Source organism: Oncorhynchus masou, chromosome 24, assembly GCF_036934945.1.
Source record: "Oncorhynchus masou masou isolate Uvic2021 chromosome 24, UVic_Omas_1.1, whole genome shotgun sequence".
NCBI classification, from domain to species: Eukaryota; Metazoa; Chordata; class Actinopteri; order Salmoniformes; family Salmonidae; genus Oncorhynchus; species Oncorhynchus masou.
In genome coordinates, this window is record NC_088235.1 from 61,064,125 (window position 1) to 61,089,108 (window position 24,984).

The following is a 24,984-nucleotide window of genomic DNA, read 5'->3' on the forward strand; positions in this document are numbered from 1 at the left end:
GAGAGACATAGAGAGAGAGAGAGAGACAGTTAAGAAAAAAATATTATTTACAATGACAGCCTACGCCAGCCAAACCTGGACGACACTGGGCCAATTGTGCGCCACCCTATGGGACTCCCAATCACAGCCGGTTGTGATACAGCCTGGATTCAAACCAGGGTTATCTGTAGTGACGGCCTGAATCACTGAGATGCAGTGCTTAAACCGCTGCGCCACTTGGGAGCCGAAGATAAGGCACGGGAAGAGATTGAGAAATAGAAATAGAGAATGAGGGAGAGAGGGCGTGAGACACACAGAGCAGAGAGGAGCGAGAAAGAGAGGCCGAGAGAGAGAGACCACATTGCAAGAGAAAGGCAGCAAGAGAGAGGATAAGAGCCCTCAATGAAATGGAGACACAGGGAGAGGCTGATGAGTTTAGCAGTCAGTTCGAGAGGGTGAAGATAAGTGAGATGGTGAGTTCACTACTCGTCCTCATGACTCACACAGTGAACTTGTTCACACGTCATACATATTATTCCCTTGGAGCCCAGAGTGCTGACAACCAGGCCTCTTCCCAAACAAGGACTATGTTACCCCCCATCCCCCTTCTCCAGGAGAACAAAACACACTGTAAAGCCACAGCCACGGAAACAACTCCCATGAATATGACTCTATATCTGAGATTTCTGACAGGAATGAATGACCAAAACCGGCCAAAACGCTCCACCGTTTACCATATACTTTTCCAGAAATAAAAAGCTGGAGCATTTTCATAAACAGTTTATCTAACGCTTCTCTCATAAACAACAAAACTGAATAGCAGAGAAAAAAAAGCCTTAAAATGGAAGTAGTCTGAAGCACGTCGCTGGGGCTCAACAGCCATGTAACGTGCCATTAGAAAAACATTTACTGACAGGTCGGAACCTATCGAGAGAGAAGTTTCAACCTCTCGTTTCTGTCAGAGCCTCAGGTGTCCCTTTGGACCAGACCACTGCGGAAGAAGGGGGAATCAATCAGGGGTAATTTTGGACAGAACCACTTTGAAAACGAGGGAAGGGGAGCTATCCTGAGGGGGCATGGTAAATATGCATTTTGGCCTTTAACTGAAACGGAACTCTATGGTTAGAAATGGGAGAAGTTCTGTCATTGTTGAAATGTCTTACAGTGTCTCGTTTGAACCATCAAGACATGTGACTCCTAGCTGAATAAGGCCATTACCTTCAGTAAGTAAAGGGGTTATAGACGCTAAAAACAGTCTGCCAAGCATACAGTCTGGCTGTAGGTAAATAGATAATGCACTGTACTCTGACACAGAGCACGAGAGATCCTCTGACTCAGATCAACGCATCTGTGAATCGCTGTCTAACATTAACACAACGTAAAACAAACATTCTCAAACCCCTCTCTTAGTCTGGTGACCCGGCGCAATACGATGGCTCGAAAACATTTCCCAGTAATCCCTAAGTTAATCATTGAATAAGTCTGGTTTTACTGTCTGCTCCCAAGGCGAAACAGACAAGCAGTTATTCTCCAGAAGTGATGTAATGTAATAGATAAAATATGGGTGTGTTAGCAGGCCACGGAGCTCCTGTGTATTTGACCCACTTTGAGCCACCACAGATCACACTCTGTCCACACATCTTTTACTAAAGGGTAAATACACTCTGACCTTCCATTGATGAGAAAGCACACTGGCACACACCCATTGAACACAGCTAGACATGTTATAAACTGTCTGATATAGAAGTGGCATGGCATATTTAGAGTCATGTAAATGTTTTGGGAATATGGTTTAGCTACTGCACTACAAATTACTGTGAGTTATTTATCTTTATTGACAGTATAGTACAGTATACTGTGTGTGTGTGTGTGTGTGTGTGTGTGTGTGTGTGTGTGTGTGTGTGTGTGTGTGTGTGTGTGTGTGTGTGTGTGTGTGTGTGTGTGTGTGTGTGTGTGTGTGTGTGTGCGTGTGCGTGTGCGTGTGCGTGAATGTGTGTGTGCATGCGAGTGTATGTATGTGTGTACTCATTGAGTGTGCAGCCAGCTAAAGGTGGGCTGGGTTCGAGTCCACATATGGGGCGTTTATTTGCTCAGCCCCCAGGACATGTGTGTGTGTGTGTGTGTGTGTGTGTGTGTGTGTGTGTGTGTGTGTGTGTGTGTGTGTGTGTGTGTGTGTGTGTGTGTGTGTGTGTGTGTGTGTGTGTGTGTGTGTGTGTGTGTGTGTGTGTGTGTGTGTAAGCACACAGAGGCCGCTCAAAGTGTGTGTGTGCCATGGAGTGTGTGTGCTCTCCCACACTGCTCCCATGAATGAGCAGCCTGAGCACAGGGGGGGGGGGGGATAAAGGTGGTCTGTGCCTGGACTCGGCCCTTGGGCCACTGACCCTTAAAGGCCTTATTGATGGAGGCGCTGCAGTAGGCCTTAGATGAGTTGCACTGCCAAGGGCAAAGGGCTCCATGTAGGGGAAGAGACTCTCTGTACCACACACATGGGAACTAGGCTTGATTTCCCAGCCAGAGGCATGGTCATGTAATAGCTTCCAGTTTCTAGTTTTATTAGTTGTATGTACGGGATACGCATTGGAATACATTGTCCAATTGAATGAATACTTGCAGGTTCCTTCTCGACGAATGCCACAACAATAGGAAATAATAAAAGATAAGAATATGAACATAAGATAAGAATACGAACATAATACCGGTAATATCTGTGTAGTAACACGAAGTGTGTGATAGACAGTCCAAAACATGACTCGGATTACAACAGTCAGGTTGATGGTATGGTAAAGGCAGAAGGGTGACACCCCAGCATTCTGATGAGGACTTTCTCAAAACGCAACACGCTTTACATTGTATGGTGTAACTCACCACTCCACTACCAATGTTTATCACTCATTTGGGTGATGCAAGGCAGCCATAGCGCACCATAACACTCAAAAGAGATATCTTAGTTAGGAGGATGTGGATGATACACATAATGTGTTTCTATGACTGCTAAACCAGTGAGTGTATGGGTATGCAAAATCCTAACACAAGACAGACAAAATGGAGAAAACAAAATCCAGAAAATCACAATGTAGGATTTATTTGCAAATTATGGTGGAAAATAAGTATTTGGTCACCTACAAACAACAAGATTTCTGGCTTACACAGACCTGTAACTTATTCTTTAAGAGGCTCCTCTGTCCTCCACTCGTTACCTGTATTAATGGCACCTGTTTGAACTTGTTATCATTATAAAAGACACCTGTCCACAACCTCAAACAGTCACACTCCAAACTCCACTATGGTCAAGACCAAAGAGCTGTCAAAGGACACCAGAAACAAAATTGTAGACCTGCACCAGGCTGGGAAGACTGAATCTGAAATAGGTAAGCAGCTTGGTTTGAAGAAATCAACTGTGGGATCAAGCTAACTCTCTCTCCTCTGCTCTCATCCTTCTAGACCTATCGGCTGCCTTCGATACTGTGAACCATCAGATCCTCCTCTCCACCCTCTCCGAGTTGGGCATCTCCGACACTTGGATTGCGTCCTACCTGACAGGTCGCTCCTACCAGGTGGCGTGGCGAAATCTGTCTCCTCACCACACGCTCTCACCACTGGTGTCCCCCAGGGCTCTGTTCAGGCCCTCTGTTCAAACTGTGGATTAAATAGATGGCGGAAATACGCATCTCTGCATGTCAGACATATCAGTGTGGATGACGGATCACCACCTCAAGCTGAACCTCGGCAAGACGGAGCTGCTCTTCCTCCCGGGGAAGGACTGCCCGTTCCATGATCTCGCCATCACGGTTGACAACTCCATTGTGTCCTCCTCCCAGAGCGCTAAGAACCTTGGCGTCATCCTGGACAACACCCTGTCGTTCTCAACTAACATCAAGGCGGTCCCGTTCCTGTAGGTTCATGCTCTACAACATCCGCAGAGTACGACCCTGCCTCACACAGAAGCGGCGCAGGTCCTAATCCAGGCACTTGTCATCCCCGTCTGGATTACTGCAACTCGCTGTTGGCTGGGCTCCCTGCCTGTGCCATTAAACCCTACAACTCATCCAGAACGCCGCAGCCCGTCTGGTGTTCAACCTTCCCAAGTTCTCTCACGTCACCCCGCTCCTCCGCTCTCTCCACTGGCTTCCAGTTGAAGCTCGCATCCGCTACAAGACCATGGTGCTTGCCTACGGAGCTGTGAGGGGAACGGCACCGCAGTACCTCCAGGCTCTGATCAGGCCCTACACCCAAACAAGGGCACTGCGTTCATCCACCTCTGGCCTGCTCGCCTCCCTACCACTGAGGAAGTACAGTTCCCGCTCAGCCCAGTCAAAACTGTTCGCTGCTCTGGCCCCCCAATGGTGGAACAAACTCCCTCACGACGCCAGGACAGCGGAGTCAATCACCACCTTCCGGAGACACCTGAAACCCCACCTCTTTAAGGAATACCTAGGATAGGACAAAGTAATCCTTCTCACCCCCCCCCTTAAATGATTTAGATGCACTATTGTAAAGTGGCTGTTCCACTGGATGTCATAAGGTGAATTCACCACTTTGTAAGTCGCTCTGGATAAGAGCGTCTGCCAAATGACTTAAATGTAAATGTAAATGTTATTAGGAAATGGAAGACATTCTGATAATCTCCCTCAATCTGGGGCTCCACGCAAGATCTCACCCCGTGGGGTCAAAATGATCACAAGAACAGTGAGCAAAAATCCCAGAACCACACGGGGGGATCTAGTGAATGACCTCCAGAGAGCTGGGACCAAAGTAACAAAGCCTACCATCAGTAACACACTACGCCGCCAGGAACTCAAATCCTGCAGTGCCAGACGTGTCCCCCTGCTTAAGCCAGTACATGTCCAGGCCCATCTGAGGTTTGCTAGAGAGCATTTGGATGATTCAGAAGAAGATTGGGAGAATGTCATATGGTCAGATGAAACCAAAATATAACTTTTTGGTAAAAACTCAACTCGTCGTATTTGGAGGACAAAGAATGCTGACTTGCATCCAAAGAACACCATACCTACTGTGAAGCATGGGGGTGGAAACATCATGCTTTGGGGCTGTTTTTCTGCAAAGGGACCAGGAAGGACTGATCCGTGTAAAGGAAATAATGAATGGGGCCATGTATCGTGAGATTTTGAGTGAAAACCATCTTCTATCAGCAAGGGCATTGAAGATGAAACGTGGCTGGGTCTTTCAGCATGACAATGATCCCAAACACACCACCCGGGCAACTAAGGAGTGGCTTCGTAAGAAGCATTTCAAGGTCCTGGAGTGGCCAAGCCAGTCTCCAGATCTCAACCCCATAGAAAATCTTTGGAGGGAGTTGAAAGTTTGTGTTGCCCAGCAACAACCCCAAAACATCACTGCTCTAGAGGAGATCTGCATGGAGGAATGGGCCAAAATACCAGCAACAGTGTGTGAAAACCTTGTGAAGACTTACAGAAAAGGTTTGACCTCTGTCATTGCCAACAAAGGGTATATAACAAAGTATTGAGATAAACTTTTGTTATTGACCAAATACTTATTTTCCACCATAATGTGCAAATAAATTCATTAAAAATCCTACAATGTGATTTTCTGGATTTTTTTCTTCTCATTTTGTCTGTCATAGTTGAAGTGTGCCTATGATGAAAATTACAGGTCTCTCTCATCTTTTTAAGTGGGAGAACTTGCACAATTGGTGGCTGACTAAATACTTTTTTGCCCCACTGTATATGTGGTTAGGTAGAGTAATGAGACAGACCAAAGGAATTAGGAAGAAATAGAAACGTCATTAGCGTGTACAAACAGTTATTTCCTGTCCTCGGTAAGGAGATTGTATCAAAACAGCCTTTGTTTGAAAACCCAGTGATATGAAATATGGACGTGAGTAAGAGCACCAACACCAGAGCCAAACCCAGCCTTCTCTCTCCCGAGCAGTTAGTCAGTCTCCCCAACAACATTTGTCTGTAGACGACCTTTAACCTCTTTAACTTCTTCCCAGATTCAGGTCAAACCCCAAAGGCTTTCTCACACCGTTTTAACGGAACTGGCTCTCTGTAGCTTTCATAGAAAAAATAACTTTCCAACTGCATGACAATTCCACACAGCCTCGCCTGGGTAATCACTGAGAGGACACACTTCTTCACGACTACACTCTCCTACAGTACACCACGGCATCTCCGCATAGCTACGCTATTTGTGTAGTATAAACATGTTGGATGATTATACGTAATTACTCAGTGGTGGACAAACACACACACACACACACACACATATATATATATATATATACAGACACACACACAAATACACACACACACATGCATAAACACAAACACGCACACACTCACAGACACACACATACATAAGCACACACACCTCAAGGATTTCTGTTCCATGCTCCAAACTGTTTACTCTGTAATATCATAAGTGAAAGGAGTCATGGACTTCAAACCTGCCAAGAACTACCTCAAAGAAAGAATGACATGTTTTCAAGTAAAATAAACGACCATAAATAAGATGTTTTATTGTCAGATAAACACCGCAGTGATATGTGTTGTTTTGAAGTAGCGCTCCCACTTAAGGTACTATTCCATAATTCTACAGTGTGTGAGACTCTGTGTGCTCAACCCACAGCAACCATAGTGAGGGTTCATTCATTGAAATGGTGAAACTGCAAGCAATGCCAAAATCTGGCGATGGCAGGTAGCCGAGTGGTTAGAGCGTTAGGGCCAGTAACCGAAAGGTTGCTAGATTGAATCCCCCAGCTGACAAGGTTAAGATCTGTCGTTTTGCCCCCGAACTAGGCAGTTAACCCATTGTTCCCCGATAGACTATCCTTGTAAATAAGAATTTGTTCTAAACTGACTTTCCTAGTTAAATAAAGGTTCAATTATAAAATCAAATCAGGTGTGTGGCTCACTATTTCAATACTATGGGGCCTAAAGATGTGTACAAGACCACATAATGAACATAAGTGGATCCTGTATTTACACTAACAGTGTTTTTTTTTAATAGACCACCCTCTCAGCTCACTGACACCTCCCTATCACCATGCTCTCAGATGTCAATCATGCGCGAGTCACACCCAATCTAAGTAAAACTTCACTGAAATGGATAGGCCTTGTCACATTTCAGAGCTTCCCCAAATACCCAAGCCAGACTGTGACCCACCCTTCTCTGTGTGATATTCTCTCTCTCTCTCTCTCTCTCTCTCTCTCTCTCTCTCACACACACACACACACACACACCATCATGTTTGGCTGTTAATTGTATCCTAATATTACACTTTACATACATTGCAGAAGACTGAAATATAACAAAACCGTTTGGCAGGTTTATTTTAAATCATGTTTATTAATTATGAAAAATATTAATAACATTCCACCCATGAGACCACTGGAGGGCGATTTGGTCAGGTGACTGCAGGAAATGGCTACTGCAATATGTTGGATGTACCACAATGAGATAATAACATAATACTACACCTATCTAGTAATTTTATAAAAGTGTATACTGATGTAGGAGTACTTAGGAAAAGGGACTGGAGACTCAAATGGCACACTAGTTACATTCTAAAGAGAAAGATTTAATGAGAATGTTCCACCTGCAACGATGTGATGTCAGAGCCTCAGCCTGTATACAAGGCAGACTGAGGTAAACAAACACAGCAATCCCATCGTCTTCGCCTCGCGATGGGGTCAACGCCCATGCTTACCCCAGGCCTAGAGACCATAGTCCAGCCACGTGTCTGTCCCCCATCCATAACTGTTGATTCATGTTGTTTTTTTTTTACTCTGGGGCTTTGTCCCAAATGACCCTTATTCCCTATTTAGTGCACTACTTTTGAAAAGGGCCATGCGTTAGTAAACTGTGGAAGGGCATGGGGAAGTATCTAAACTGACACATGCTGCCCTGGTTTACTCTTGGCATCTATGGATGTCGTCAGCACTCTAGCTGAGCGTCGCCCATCCCCAGTAAACACTAACCTCTCGCTGATGCTCTGTAAATATTTATCGTCAGGCAGACTGCAAGGGGAAAGGAACGTGGAGTGCCCAGCGCGCCAGGAGAAATGTGACCCTTTCCCTCAAGTTGTACACTAACTCAACCAGCACCATTCTTTTTCTCGACATCGCACACCTGGGTATTCATTAGGGCACACGTAGCAAAACATTTAGCAACAGAAACGAAAACATGGATGACTTATTGGACAAATTCAGGTAGTCCCTCCCTGTTTTTATTTTTTATTAAGAGTTGCACAGTAATAGTCATGATGTTGCTCACGCCTTACTGAGCATGACAAAAACAATGTCAGGGCAAGCCAAGCTGCCCTCAAGCAATGCACTGTTTCTCAAATAGTAACCTCTAGAAGCAGCCATCCTACTGGATCGGTCAGTAGAGGAAAGTAAGGACAAAAACAGCAGGGGAGAGAAAAGGTGGAAATGGGTGGTGGTGAGGAAGTGGGCTCTTCCTGCCATAATCAGAACTCTGAATATTTCCTGTCATTGTAAGAGCTCCAGAACCATTAACCGGCAAGACACACACACACACGCACACACACACACACACACACACACACGCACACACACGCACACACACGCACACACACACACACACACACACACACACACACACACACACACACACACTTATATACAAACAAAAACAATACAGGTACGCACAGGTATGTGAATCCTACTTGGCACAGGAGTCCTGCATTGTGGGCCCTTTGGCTCTCCTCTTGATAAACACATCTTGATAAATACTTCATTATGAAATCCTGAGGACACTGTAAATATTTGCTCATCCTTATCACCCTCCCTTATCTTGGCGTGAACCTTCTGCTCTACATGGCTTCTAGGGCTTTATTTTTTGAATGACTTTGTGGGTTCTGATAACTTCACAGAATAGAACATGGAGAAGAGTGGCGAGTTCCTTGAGAGGCTCCTGGAAAAACAATTATTGCTGCAATACATTTTAAATGGGTTAACAGCACTCAGGGTAATGATTTCCTTTGACAACATATCTATCTATTCATTACACATCTATAAGCATTTCAAGTACCTGTTTATAACAGGTCCCAACCATATTATTAAAGGTTGTTATCCATATCAAATATATAATGCATTATTGTCATGCAATAGCTCATATTTAGGTATCTAATAGATGCATCATTCTACCTTCATTTATCTACACAAGTCAGTTAAGAACAAATTCTTATTTTCAATGATGGCCTAGGAACAGTGGGTTAACTGCCTTGTTCAGGAGCAGAAAGACAGATTTTGACCTTGTCAGCTCGGGGATTTGATCTTGCAACCTTTTGGTGACAACTCCGACGCTCTAACCACTAGGCTACCTGCCGCCCCAAGCCAGTAGGGGAAATGGGGTTGGTCAGGCTATACAGCAACATTTTCAAAACCTAGCCTTTGGCCTTTTGGCATATTCAATAACACTTGTATGACAGAAGCACACTTTTGTGAACATCTATAATGATTTCATTCAACTGTCATTGTGATGATGCATGTCTCCACCCGGCACAGTCAGAAGAGGACTAGCCTTGAATAATGCAGTTGGGACCTGTTATAACAGGTTCATGAAATGCTTATACATGTGTAATGAATGCGTTATGAATATGTAGTTAAAGGAAATCATTTCTGAGTAGGGAGACTGAGGCCTCTGCATATTTGATTTCAAGACCAATCATAACAGAGGGTATGGCTACTCATCCATTCACAGATAAAACATACCATGTGGGGATGTAGGAAGTTGATGTCATATGTGACTTCAACTTCTTGGGATCCCATTTAGTGTAGTATGCATGGAGACTGCTTTATTTCCTAATACCCACCACACCCTACCCACTCACAATTCAGATTTGTTCCTAGATCTGTAAGGGTAATAAAACCAAATCCACGTAAAGGTAGTACGTTCCTCAACCGTACCTCCCACTAGCGTGGGATTGGGCTGTACTGTGGAGTCTTAAAGTATGGAAGGTCTACTCTACAGTCAACACAAAGCCCCACTGGCCCCTAGCCAAGACAAGTAGGCTGTGTTTACACAGGCATTACAAATCTTATGTCCCCCCCCCACTAATTGGTCTTTTGACCAATCAGATCGGCTTTCTTGCCAAGAATTTGGCATAAGATTAGAATTGGGCTGCCTTTGTAAGGGCAGCATTAAGTCACAGAGCAGGCCTTGGAGACCAGCCACTCTGTACAGGTATGCCAGAGATGGGGGTGCATTCACACTAATGGTTCCAGTCTTTCCCTCAAATGACAGGGGAGAGTTAATGGGAAAGAGGTGATTTGTATTTAGCACTTAGTGAATGTGTTAAAGCTGGAATCCTTAGTTGATACATATATTTTTCGGAATCATAAATGGTTTATGTATACCCATTGATTCATGAATAACTTATGCCTCAAGAGTTTAGTTCAACTCTTATACCCCATCCGAACCCAAAATATACATTTGTTTTACTCCAATGCTTGTGAACAACGCAAACGTAAACAAACACTATAGCTAATATAGACTCAAAACTATAATTTTGATATAGGTGGCCAGTCCTTTCATCCACAGGCATCTATGAATTTAAGTGGTTACATTTCTCCAGGCCCATCCATCAGCTTTTTACCAAATCAGAGGCAGGGTGCCAAGGATTCTAGCTTTAAGAACATGGCAGAGAAGAGCTGAACACTGCGTTTTCAGGAGGCAGTATCAGTCCCTTAGTATGAAGTGATGAAAGGGGGCATTGTTGAAAACATGTTTAGAATTAGAATTTCTATGAATGACTCTACTGGGGAAAGGTCTTACTGGAAATGCCAACATTCTTGCATCATTCTTTATGTAAAAGGTAAAACCAAGCAGCACAAGACTATTTTTCAAAATTATTTTATTGGGAGAACTACAAAAAAAAAATGTACAGTACAAAGTCTTACACTCAATTTGTAGTGAACCGACTACCCCCGCCCCCCAAAAAATTACTACAACTGTCTTTTTGTCCGTTTTTAATTACATTCAAAAAGCTTTACTTCTGATAAAGTAGTCAAAAAGCACAGTGCGCAACCCCTGTACCTACTATGTACAAACGTTCAATCACTTCCCCATCCAGAAAATTCTGAAGACTGCTTTTTTTCTTCTTCTCTTCCTCTGAGATTGACTAGTCAAACAATCTAAATAAGTGTAGAGAAACCGGGAATTTCAACAACAACAAAAAGGTATAGTCTTCCCAAGGGGTCTTAGAAAAGTGGTAACCACCTGCAAAAGTCATTCAGCTTCAACACTACATTCAATTCAACTTGTGTAAAAGATACATGTAGGAAAAACACTTTATTTGGTTAATGTTAAGGCATGTAAGATGGTGAACTCTGTAGGCACTACACAATAATACTGGGGCACAAGGGATTGCTACATTCTTTAGCACGTGGCTGGAATCAGTGTGACCTCGTACAAACAGAAGAAAACAAATACTTTTTTGGTTAATTTATTTACTTGGGTTCTTTGTCACTGAAGTCTGATCTATATATATATAAAAAAACAAAAACATAAGGCTAGCTCAGGTTTGGACGGTCTGCAAAACCACATCATTTATACATTCTACAGAAACATCTAGATAGGGACTCAAAAACAGCTTCCACAGCTCTTACAAGCAAACTCTGAACAAACAGCAATCACGCAAACTTGTTTTAATAAACGTAAACAAAATTAATGAAATAAATATCACACGTCCTCTTAAATTAAGATCTTTTTTTTACTCATTTACAATAAAAATAAGTGAAGTTACAAAATGGAAACCAAAAACAAAATATATATTACTGTGAAAAGAACATACACTCCACTTTTATGCAGATTAATAATGGCGATCATAATTTAAACATAAAAGAATATAGATCTATTGCTTCATCATACTTGATAAATACAGTATGGACACAAATTACCAATGATGTATAGCCTATACTTTTCACAAGATAATAAATAAGTTAAATAGTTCATAGTCAGTTACACACTGCTATGTAAATCACTCAAAACAGCTAAAAAAAAAAAAAAATATATAAAAAAATGATTCAACCATCAGTGATTTCCCCAAACAAACCGAACGAGTGCTTTTCAACTAAGCAACAAACCACTGTTGTGGTGCTGTCAAACAGATTAAAGTCCTGGAATGGAAGTTTAAACGTTCATAAAGGAACACATACTTTGAAAAATAGACGTTACATTGTGTCAAGGCATTTTCTTGGCAGGATGGAGGAAATCTGAAACCACTTTACAGTGTCAAGTTTTGTACACATCTATCCCAGGGAAGTGTGGCTTGCCCGATAGACCAAAAATACTGCCATTAATTGCAGCTCAAATAAGTCGCTGATGGAATGCCTTCAGTTGATATCTACTTTTATACAGCTATACCATTACAAAAAGGAACAACTAATGCCATGTCAAGGATCATTTTCAGCCATCGAAAATAACATGATAGGATGTTTAGTCATCTGAAATCGACAGCCTGCTGAAGATTGGCAGACGTTTCCCAGCATCCAAACTTGGGGACTCGGAGCCGCTGAGACTCCCAGAAGAGCTGAGGGACCCGCTGGCATAGCTCTCCAGGTCTGAGAGAGAGTCGGGCGGGCTGGGAGGGGAGTCGAACACCGGCGACTCGTTGAGGCGGCGCAGGGACTGCAAGTGGCTCATGTTGTATGAAGGGGGAGAAGGGGGGCACACGTTAGCTTGAATGTTTCCGTAGTAGGCGTTGAACTGGTTGTTGGCATAGCCGGTCTGAGTATGCATGGCAAGGGGTGCAAGTAAGGCTTTCAGGTCCTGCCCAGGAAAATTGAATGCACTGTTCACACAAGACATGGAGTTGGGAGACAGCATGTCCTCATAATAGTTGGGAGAGCAAGAAGAGGGGGGTGGTGGGGTGCGCGATGTGGGGCTCTCGAGCAGTGGCGACTCAAGTCCATGGTGGCTGGAAAAGCCAGAAAAACTCTGGCTGTGATGAAGCTTTGGTCTGTCCCGGTTGTGCCCACCTTGCTGCAGAACAACATCCCTTTGACCATAGCCACAAAGCTCCCGACCCGACTTGGGTTCCCCCTGCATGTTGGCGTTGATTGGAGCAGGTCTGCGCTCATCAGCATTGTGGATAAAATGACAGCGGGGACCGTAGGGGCAGAAGCCAATAGTGTGGAAAGTGCGACAGGGCTCGGTTTTGTACTTGGGGTGGCGAGACAAATTTCTCAGCTCGTGGTAGCCGTGCGCAAACTGGCACTTCTCTCCATATTTGCATGCTCCGTTCTCCTCGAAGGGCCTGCAGAGTTCGGTCTTGTAGCGCGTGGAGTTGATCTGAGAGCCCGGCTTCTGCTGTAGGATCTGCAGCTGCTGGCTGCGGTCACTGTTCTCGCTGTATGCTCTGTCACGGAACTTGTTCTCCTTGTTCATAATGGCGGTGCTACTGCTCGTGTTCTCCTTCAAATTACTGTAGGAGTTGACGGAGTACTTGTTGCTGTTGATCATTGCTTCCATGTTGCTGGTCGAGTTTCTACGGAAAAATCCCGGCGTGAAAGAAAAACTGTTGGAACTTTGTGTAGGTGTCACTGGAGCCCCCACCGCTTTATTATCCAGCATGCTATTGATGTGATTCATAGCGTTCATGTTCATGGTTTTATCTTGCTGTTGAGAGAGAAGACAAAATAAGCATTGCAGTTAAACGAACACGGCGTTGGTCAAATGCATGTTAAATTCTGATAAGTGCTGAGTGCAAACTTCGTAGCAATGAAAAACTATGGCGGGCTCATGCTAGCAACAAGTTATTGCTTAGGTCACGAAGCTAGTTGCAGCCTACTGAAAATGCATGCTCAAGCGATCAGATCTGTTAAAAAAAAAGACTGTCCATCTACAATGGGGAAATATACTTTACCTTGTAAAGCATGTCGATGTCGTACAAAGCGGACAACATGGTTGCAGACATCTCTTTCTCGGATGTTTGTCGCAGTAGATCTCTCATGGAGGACCAACCAGGATCCTTCAACGCACGAGGCAACTGTTGTAGATCGTGCCACGACTGTTTCTTTTTTAGAGCGATTTGAAAGTTCTTGAAAAATCGAAATATGCAATTCCAGTGGCGGAGACAAGTTGTGGAAAGTAAGTTCCTTGTAATTGGGTTGTAGATTCTTCCCTCGAGAAGCGCTGAACTAGAGTGCTTCACTAACTACCTCTCCTCTGCACAGGAATATAAACGCTTCGCAGTGGCTGGAGGGTGGAGCTTTCTGAAGTTGGAACAATGTTTTTGTGGATCACGCCCCCGTATTCGAACGTCTCCCAGTCACTGGTTGGCCTCGAATTATTATACTCCACCTCGAAATGTAGTTCTTCTCCAAAATTCTATCACGCAATTTGTGAAAGTTGGTCCCGTTTTGAATGAGGGGCCAGGTTGTTGAATCAAGCAATAGCGTACAGTAGGAGTTGCTCGAAAAAGTCATTTATCCTTGTACACGTTTAAGCAACTATACAAACTGGAAACCACTGCGTCTCCCTTCTCTCTCGCAGGTGCGTGAGTAGGAACGCAAGTGTCGCGAAAATGGTTTTAGAAACCAGAGTGAAATATCTTTTTTTCTGTTTAGGTTTGTTAGTGATTGCATAATCCACACACAACGGAATGATGTCCTAGTTAAGGGCTCTCCAAACCTGTTCCCGGAGAGCTACAGTCCTATAGGTTTTCACTCCAACCCTAATTTATGGTACCGGTTTCTAATAATTAACGTTAACGGTAAAACTGAATCCGGTTAGTTACAAGTGGGGTTTGAGTGACATAAGAATAGAGTTGATTGGCCTCCCAGCAATCAAATGTATGTGCATCACGGTGCATTTACATATAGGATGGCTAATTGCAATGACACAAATGAAATGACACAAGGTCACATGGATAGAAAACAAAGGTGAAATAATGAGTCGGCACGGAATTATTTCCAATTATTTTTTGTTATACGAAGAGCGTTCAACCATCTATTACACACTGTGGCTCAGCCGCACACAATCTCAGAATATTGCACTGAGTTGACTAAAGGAATGTGAATCTGTAAAAAGCAGTGCGACACTGCCCCCCTAAGAGCAAAGCCCAAAATGACTGACTTGAGCGCCACCTGCTGAGGTTCAAAAGTATATTTGAAATACTTAACGAACTTGTATACGTTTAAAACAGCCTATTCGACGGTGTGATTGTAACACAAACTCACACCACCCGAAAACGATGACAATGGAGCCCAACAAAAGTTCACAGCCACATACAAAGATGGCATAATTAGCAGTAAGGAGCAGGGCTATATTAGGGCCCCACAAGAGAGATATACATATATTTTTTATATATATTTTTTTTTACAATTCTGTAGAAAACGTATCACCATAAATTGTAGGTTTTTGTGACACCAGTTATATTTACAAATGTACCAAATCTGGAAATGGTTAAAAAAAAAGAAGAAGAGTAATACGATTTGGCTGCCTTCTGCATCATTCAATAGTCCCACTGAGTGAGTGGTTTAGCTGCTGAGAGTTGGATAAAAAAAAAGCCAAATAGCAACAGCCGAAAAACAAATGACATAACGGGTTGGAATCTACTACTACAAACCCTTAAATTAGAGCTGGGGCTGTACTCTGCCTAAATGAGCGTTTATGATAAAACGACGGTCTAACGTCAAGGACAGATGGGCACGCCTCAAACTTTGAGAAATCCCTTGAACATGTCCTCATCTGCAAAAAAAAACAAAAACACTCATCACACAGTGCTGTTTTTATTGGGGGATGTTCAAGAGTTCCAGAACATGACATCATTTTTACAGGGAACATTGCCATACTACAGTGCAAGACTGCCCAGCTGTCTGGGCAGTCGCTAACACAGGACAGTGGACCATTGTGTTGCCCTCCTAATTACGTAACCTAGGAAACCAAGGAGGCATAAAAACCTATGCGAAGGGATGAAAAGAGTCCACTAGAAAACGTGCTAATACATATTAGATTAAAAACAAATCCATACACATGCCGCCCTGTGGTTGTTTTCAAGAATCGCGAGACATGAATTAGGCATCTTTACTTTGAAAAACACAGACAAAACTCAAAACTTAAACACTTTACATTCCCTTCTAAAACCCATACACCCGTCGCTGATAAAAAACAATGTGTATATTGCTTGTATAAGTGTTAAATTCCGAATGTTTCTTGGGAGTCTAAAACCCGAAGCCAGTGTGGCCCTCTCCTGCTGCAGGCCAGCCGGGCATGCTCTATGGTGCAGGAGAACTGGGCCAGGGCTGGGAGGCCCTCCAGAGCCTGATGGGTGGCCAGGGACATAGCATCTTGCTGGGCTGACAGACTGAGGAGCTCTGCCTGGTTCAGCCTTCAGCTCTGGGGCTTTGAAGAGGACACCCAGGTATCTGTGTAGCAGCTGCATCCACTGGACAGGCTCGGCCCACAGGTTCAGATCTCCCTCCTCAAACAGGAACACCTCCTCATCCTGAGCAGTGATGAGAGTGAATGAAATACGATAACGAATGTGTTAGAATGGAAGGTGGAAGAGGGTCATGAATAGGAATCAGATTGAATTAAGTTCATTTTATGCTTTTCTGCCATTCAGATATTGGTAGTAGTGGGATGATGAACAAGCAAATACTCTGACAAAGGCCATAGATATCACCCCATTCCATCCCATCTTATCCAGTCAAATCCCAACTCTTCAGAGGGTGTGTGTGTGTGTGTGTAGACGAGTTATAGTGAGTGTTCTTTCCAAGAATGGGTTTTGTATAAGCTTCACATTGAGCCCGTGCTGGACAACAGATTGAGAACAGCTTTTTCTGTCTCTCCCACTCCTTATTTGGTGTTACGGTAACAGAGTGCTATGAATTATATTAACATCCACATTATATCTTCATCAGTGCTACTGTACTATAACAGTGTTTCTCTTTCTGGTGCCCGTTTCCCCTAAAGACTCCCCTGCTCTCCCAACCATACTTGCCGTCTCTCCAGGATCGGGGTCAATTCCATCTATATTCACTTACAATTTCAGTTCACTTCCTGAGGAAACTAAATGGAATTGGTTTTAACTCCTACCCCGCTTTTCTCTCTAGATCCTCAGAATGTAGAAATAAATATGTGAGCCAACCTTCCGTTGTTGGCTCTGTCCCCTGTGTCCCTAGACGTGGTGTGTGTCTCTGTGTGCCCACCTGTGGCCCTGGACATGGCTGTAGGGTTGCTGTGCCAGCTGTGGGGGCAGGTGCCAATGGGCATCCTCACCCTGATAGAGTGGCTGCCGGGAGATGGCGAAGGAGAGCAGGAGCAAGAGACAGCCACATCAGGCAACCGACCTGGTAAGGAAGGACACACACACACACACGCACACGCACGCGCACACACACACACACACACACGGTTGAGCTGGGAAAGAGTGTATGAGTGAGAGGAAAGACACCTGAAGTGGCGAGAGGACATGACAGTATTAACACTCATATAGCAACAGGCCCTAGACTGAATGACTCCAGTTGTCCATGTATCGGCTTGAAAGCTCTCTGAAACTGTGTGTGTGTGTATATTTTTTGTGTTGTTATCCCTTGACCATGTCCTGTACAGTTGATACCCGGAGATAACACAAGGGACTTCAAAAGTTATTCTGACATACGAGTTAAAACACTACCACCATGGGGGAGGGGGGGGGCACTTAACCCCATCAACATCCCCAGACAGCATCCCAACCCCACTCCTACTGCCGTGCTGGAAATCCTGGCCATTAAGGAGGATTGGTTTTCCCTTCTAAGAGGGGGTGTAAAACCAAGTTCTTGAGATTCAGGGAAACCCACTCCGAACCTAAGAAGTTGTTGATTGTACAGTATTATCAGAGATTTAATGGGTCGAGCCAGAGTGGCATGTTCCTCTCTCGAACCAAAGGGCTGTGCCGCCCCTCTCTGGGTTGACCCGGCTCTGATGTCACCCCAGCCATTCATCCCAGAGGGGGAGAGACATGCTTTACTGCTGGACTGAGGCCAGCGTGCTTCAAAACACAACCAGCCCTAAACATTAAGACATAATAGGGAACTCTAGCCGCTCTTTAATCTATGGACTTTCGGGAGGTTTCACACTTCACTAACGCAATTTCCCCTCGTCTCTCCTCGGCTTACAGTACACAACATCCACTCCTCTCAGTGGATCGTCTTTCCCCTGCTATTACTGTGTGTGTGTGTGTGTGTGTGTGTGTGTGTGTGTGTGTGTGTGTGTGTGTGTGTGTGTGTGTGTGTGTGTGTGTGTGTGTGTGTGTGTGTGTGTGTGTGTAAGAGTGTCGTTTATGTGAGTAACAGTGTTTATCAGAAAATGTTAAAATCGGAGAAATGACAGGCCGGTGCCAACATCTTCCTGTTGGTGAATGGGGCTGGCAAGGGGGTGACTGTTCTACTACTACTACTACTATTACCGCTGGCACATTGTGAGCCTGTTGGAACAGGGTGAATAGTAAAGGACAGGAGTGGAGAGTAATCCAGGAGTAGGCACTCTACAAAGTAAATGGACTCCTACGATTTTGGATCTCATAATAACCTGCTCAGCTAAAACGTATTCACTTGGCCATAACATGAGGAAAGGTACTGTAGGCGATTGTATGAGCTACAGCTGCACTGGAAATAAGATGTAGACTCATTTCAGCGAAGATCAATGACATCATCCAATAAATAACTGCAGAAGCCAAGTGAAGCCTGTTCCAAGTCCTGCCCTTCTGTCACGTCATAGGTATTTTGGGGTGAATTTGTCTCATCCGCTTCATTTCTGTATCATTTTGCAGCCAGTAAGCTCTGTGCCATACATATCAAGGACGTTTCGCTATGACACGGAGACAGATTATGACGGGAAAGGAGGACGCTTAATTCCCAAAATCAATATGTGGTGGGAGTCTTGGGCTGGAACTAATTAAAACACTTTTTAAGTAAGGAAAGAGAGAGGAGGGAGCTTTCGGGGTTCGGCAAATCCTGGACTTAGCTTCTGCAGCTGGCGGGTGTTGGGTGTCCCAATGACAGAGGAGGATTTTGGGGGAGGCGGGCTGTAATGATAGTGGTGAAATAAGAGAGATTGGTGGACCTCCCTCCCTCTCCCCCTGGTGCCATCATGCTGTGTGTTCAGCCACCTCTGCTCAGTAACCCACATCAGAGGGATATGGGGCCGCAGTACCTCTATTGCCAGTTTTACCTCACCTGGGCCCCTAAACTGGGGACCACACCAACCCCTGCCCTCCACCTGTCTTTTTAACAAGGCCCTGCTCTGCTTAACCCTTCACTCTCCACAGCTCAGAGAAACAAATGCTGGGACTCAAATGTTTCAAATCTTGGTTTACTACTGTGTAGACTTTTGTATACCTGTACCAATATGCCCACACACATTCACTGGCAGTTAGACACACACATACGTGTGTGTGTGTGTGTGTGTGTGTGTGTGTGTGAGAGAGAGAGGGGTGTCAAATGAAAACACACTTTACAGCCCCAACTTCCTTCTATGGCTCCGCAAGAACCAGAGTGTGAGATCAAAGCTATAGCTTCTGATACCAATAGCCTGTACTGTAGTACTCAATAACAACTATCGCAAAAAAATCTGTAATCATAAAACATAAAAGCTGGTTCAGGACGGTTAAAGTGAAGTCAACCTTCAATAATGGCAGCTGTCAATGGCCACCTAGGTCATTCTCCAGAGGGAGCCACAAAGACTGTACTTAGACCAGGAACAGCTACAGTAACCTCTCCTTCAGCCTCTGCCAACGTTTTTATGCCAAACCTTGGGCCCTGGTGGGTCTCTAGCTGTCCGTCTCCAGACTAGACTAGAGGAACTAACACTGAGGAGTGACTTTAGCTCTTGTCCTAAACATAGGTGATTTTCTACAGAGGATCACTTTCTCTATATGCTTTTTCTTCAGTCATTGTTAGTTAGCATACTAATCTGGGCATCGGGCTCTGACGGATAGGGGATTCCAGGCCAAAATGAGACTTTTAGTTGCATGCTACATTCATACACTACCAACCCAGGTTTAACGATTGAATGATCCCCAGTTAAAACAGGACTAACCTGGTTTATAAGTGAACAATCCTTTGCTTACATCAGGATATCCTGTGATCATCCTGTCCTTTGGTTTACTGTAAATGAATGGACAGAGAAGCACACACACACACACACACATTACATAATATCGAAGTTAATATTGACATGGGCTGAGACATTGTGGATTCAGTGACGGTTCATTGACAAATGATGGTTGACGGTTCATTGAGAATGGCCTAGATAAACACAGGTCAGCAAACCCCATAGACGGGTTGGTTGTTTAGCAACAAAACTAATGGGTGTGCAACTATGGGGCAAAACAGACGGGGTTGGTTAAGATGGTTGAGAACATTGTCAACTTTATTTAGTCTCCATAGGTTCATAGAAAACAAACATTTGCACAATGAGCACCTGTCTTGCAAATACATTGTTAGTTGTTGGTCAGCTCGCTAGCACATGTTTTGCTATATTAGTATGAAATCAGTCCAAACACCTCAAAATAAGACATGGTATCAAGAACAAGATAAAACTGGCTGAAACGAGCCACCTACGATTCCCAACATGGCAGCTTCTTGTCATTGTTGCTAGGCTATGTGACCGTTCCGAATCATAACAAAGCGAGGCCACCGGCCACATTGATGCGGACGCATCATTTCAGGATGTTTGTGATGTGATCCCGTGTGGCTCAGCTGGTAGAGCTCAGCGCTTGCAATGCCAGGGTTGTCGGTTCGATTCTCACGGGGGAACAGTATGAAAATGTATGCACTCACTACTCTCAGGCGCTCTGGATAAGAGCGTCTGCTAAATGACAAAATATTTATGTTGCCAGCCAACCTGCCTATTAAGACCACTACTTTTGATGCTATTCAGTCTACAGAGAATCACACTTCACATCTGAACTAGGAAGTTGACAGGTCAATGCCACTGAGCTAACAGGTACAGTTGAATTCGGAAGCATACACACACTTAGGTGGGAGTCATTAAAAGTCGCTTTTCAACCACTCCACAAATTTCTTGTTAACAAACCATCGTTTTGGCAAGTCGGTCTACTTTGTGCTTGACACAAGTGATTTTTCCAACAATTGTTTACAGACAGATTATTTCACTTATAATTCACTGTATCACAATTCCAGTGGGTCAGAAGTTTACATACACTAAGTTGACTGCCTTTAAACAGCTTGGAAAAGTTTAAATGATGTCATGGCTTTAGAAGCTTCTGATAGGCTAATTGACATCGTTTGAGTCAATTGGAGGTTTACCTGTTGATGTATTTCAAGGCCTACCTTAAAACTCAGTGCCTCTTTGCTTGACATCATGGGAACATCAAAATAAATCAGCCAAGACCTCAGAATAAATAATTATAGACCTCCACAAGTCTGGTTCATCCTTGGGAGCAATTTACAAACGCATTAAGATACCACATTCATCTGTACAAACAATAGAATGCAAGTATAAACACCATGGGACCACGCAGCCGGCATACCGCTCAGGAAGGAGAAGCGTTCTGTCTCCTAGAGATGAACGTACTTTGGTGAGAAAAGTGCCAATCAATCCCAGGACAACAGTAAAGGACCTTGTGAAGATGCTGGAGGAAACAGGTACAAAAGCATCTATATCCACAGTAAAACAAGTCCTATAATCGACATAACCTGAAAGGCCACTCAGCAAGGAAGAAGGCACTGCTCCAAAACTGCCATAAAAACACAGACTATGGTTTGCAGCTGCACATGGGGACAAAGATCTTACTTTTTGGAGAAATGTCCTCTGGTCTGATGAAACAAAAATAGAACTGTTTGGCCATAATGACCATTGTTATGTTAGGAGGAAAAAGGGGGAAGCTTGCAAGCCGAAGAACACCATCCCAACCGTGAAGCACGGGGGTGGCAGCATTATGTTGTGGGGGTGCTTTGCTGCAGGAGGGTTTGGTGCACTTCACAAAATAGATGGCATCACGAAGCAGGAAAATGTTGTGGATATATTGAAGCAACATCTCAAGACATCAGTCAGGAAATTAAAGCTTGGTCGCAAATGGGTCTTCCAAAATGGCTTAAGGACAACAAAGTCAAGGTATTGGAGTGGCCATCACAAAGCCCTGACCTCAATCCTATAAGGAATTTGTGGGCAGAACTGAAAAAGTGTATGCGAGCAAGGAGGCCTACAAACCTCAGTTACACCAGCTCTGTAAGGAGGAATGGGTCAAAATTCAACCAACTTATTGTGGGAGGCTTGTGGAAGGCTACCCGAAACGTTTGACCCTAGTTAAACAATTTAAAGGCAATGCTACCAAATACTAATTGAGTGTATGTAAACGTCTGACCCACTGGGAATGTGATGAAAAAAATAAAAGCTGAAATAAATAATTATCTCTACTATTATTCTGACATTTCACATTCGTAAATTAAAGTGGTGATCCTAACTGACCTAAGACAGGGACTTTTTACTAGAATTAAATGTCAAGAATTGTGAAAAACTGAGTTTAAATGTTTTTGGCTAAGGTGTACGTAAACTTCCAACTTCAACTGTAACTAACTACCTGCTAACCATGTGTACTTTAACAACATTCATAACCACAGTCAAAATTACCATAATTAACTTACATAATTAATATTACTAGGGGTATGGGGAGTGTTTTCTGGTCAGGTCATGTGGTTAGGACTCAAATACAAAAGGACTCTTGTCCTTTGTCCTCTATGTTTGGTATGGAGTTTGTCTGAAAAATGTGCCCTTAAAACAGCCATAATCATGTTGGTAACCCAAATCAAGTAACCCCCTGTCCCCATCTTTCCTTTCCCTCCAACCCAGTATTTTATTTTTTTATTTTATTTAACTTGGCAAGTCAGGTAAGAACAAATTCCTAATTTTACACCCCAGCAAAACCTTCCCCTAATCCGGACGATGCTGGGCCAATTGTGTGACGCCTTATGGGACTTACGATCATGGCCGGTTGTGACACTACAGACCCAGGTTCGATAAGATATATGGTGCTCTTTGGTAAAGGGTTTAATTGGTCATTGAAAATATAACACACTTTCCAAGTCAATGGACGATCTACTATACAACATTTTAAGTACACCCAACTGTACTTAACTCAAGCACTCTTCCCTCTCCCTCCACACACCACTCCTATGTTGAAATAAGGAGTCGGTGGATATGAAGTAGAGGTTGAAGATAACTCCTGAGGTCTATTGGGGTGTCCTCTTCACATCACTGATTCACTTCCATATCAGAGGCAGAGAACTGTCATTACATGGCCATGGATAAACACCTCCACTACTTTAGCCTGCTACTTCAGGTCATAAACGTGCCCTGGACAACTCTGTTGCTGTCAATATCAAAACATACAAATCACTTCAAATAGGACGCCAATATACTGTGTTCCTTAGGACAAGCAGACCAACGTACGATCTGTAGTCCATGAAGAATTCTGGACGCCCCCACATCAGGGTTGAACTCTCAGGCAATGACGAGTGTGGTGAGTAGGGAGAAAAAGACAGGGACGTGCGTACACACACACAGCAATTATGTTCATTGTATTCCCATCCTGTTGTAGAAAAAGTATCTTAGTTTTAGTCATCTGGTTCTATCATATCTGATGGTGAACTGACATAGTATCTGCCCCTGCTCTGCCCCAACGTACACATGGATGTATAGACACGGATGTTCTTTAGATTAGAGAGCAATGAGGTGATGCTATCAGTGGAGGCAGACGCAGGGAAAATAAGGGTGGTTCCTGTGTTTTCACCGGGAGAAGAAGCTGGGAAAATAGAGGAAGGGTGTTTCTTGAGGAGAGAAAGTCACACTCTTAATATTTCCGTGTGTGTTAGTTTGAGAGTCCATCAATGTCCCAAGACCTGAGTCACAAAATTATTTTGGAAAACAAAGATCAAAAGCTTCCTAGCCACACACACACACACACACACACACACTCAAATTATATACAGCTCTAGGGTAACCCCCTGCCAAACTAGATTTAGCACCCCCTCATTCCAGGAACACTCCCCAATCCTAGCAAGAAACTACGTCAGTGCCCCTCCCCACCTCCAACACGGGTATGCGTTTGGCACTGTGGCAGAGACGGCAATAGAAAAACATAGATAATATAAAGTTACCCCGTAACCTATCTAAGTATTTACATCATATCCACTAGGGTTGGGCGATGTCAACTTGTGTTGTCGTTAGTATGTACTCATAAAACGTTGTGATATATGATAGTATCGCCCCCTATTGGCCAACCCATTTTTTTTCAAATACATTTTTTTATTTACTTGCTGGATGAATCATGACAAAATATAGTTGTTGAAAGCCTGGACAGAGGCTAAGTGCAGGAAAATATTTTCTAAATTCCTTTGATGGTGCTTCAGCATGGAACAGGTTTGTGTGTGTCTGTCTTGTGTCTGCGCACATGACAGAGCCAAGCGACAGTCGACTAACGAGGAACAGGGTGCCTTGCCATAGCGATTTTGGTTATAAATCATTGGCTAGATAGAATCAAAGTCTACTGTCTTCGCAACTGGATAATATTTGCCCCATCTGCCTCTTTTCATATTTTTTTTGTTCAATCTATCATAAAGCTGTGATTGAGATTACTCTAGGCCTATAGATAACCAATTGTATTCTTGTTCTTTTTGAAAGCGGCATGTTTAAGACAACACCTTCTTTTGGCTGTTACAATATTTGGTAAATAGGCTACGGTTCATAACTTTAACGTGTCTTAAAGCTTTTATGATAGCCAATATCCTATCCTCCTCCTAGGCCTATTTGGTTTTCAACCTCGCATGGAGGGATCTTCACGTCCCGCATGGATCATTTCTTTCTTAATAAGCTTAAACGATAAAGCCAGCCCGATTGCGTTATCTCGGGTCCTGATTCCAGCATACACGGAAGATGCAGAGACAGAGAGGAACCGAAACAAGCCAAGAGCGAACAATAAACGTCACTTAAAATTAAAACGAAAGCTTTTCTGCATATTCCTTATATCATAGCAAACTGTTACTGAAGGGA

General features: G+C 43.7%; 1 protein-coding gene and 1 pseudogene across 1 annotated transcript; both read right to left on the minus strand.

Moving 5' to 3' along the window:
* Positions 1 to 10,823: 10,823 nt before the first annotated feature.
* LOC135512426 (mRNA decay activator protein ZFP36L2-A-like) lies at positions 10,824 to 14,158 on the minus strand. The gene is made up of 2 exons (XM_064934448.1): positions 13,853 to 14,158; positions 10,824 to 13,605 (listed from the first exon to the last, which is right to left on the minus strand). Exons 1-2 carry the CDS (start codon positions 13,937 to 13,939, stop codon positions 12,424 to 12,426), a joined length of 1,269 nt encoding a protein of 422 aa, XP_064790520.1. The 5' UTR covers positions 13,940 to 14,158; the 3' UTR covers positions 10,824 to 12,423.
* A 1,554-nt stretch (positions 14,159 to 15,712) lies between these two features.
* Positions 15,713 to 24,984, minus strand: part of LOC135511415 (uncharacterized) — a 112,009-nt pseudogene continuing 102,737 nt past the window's right edge.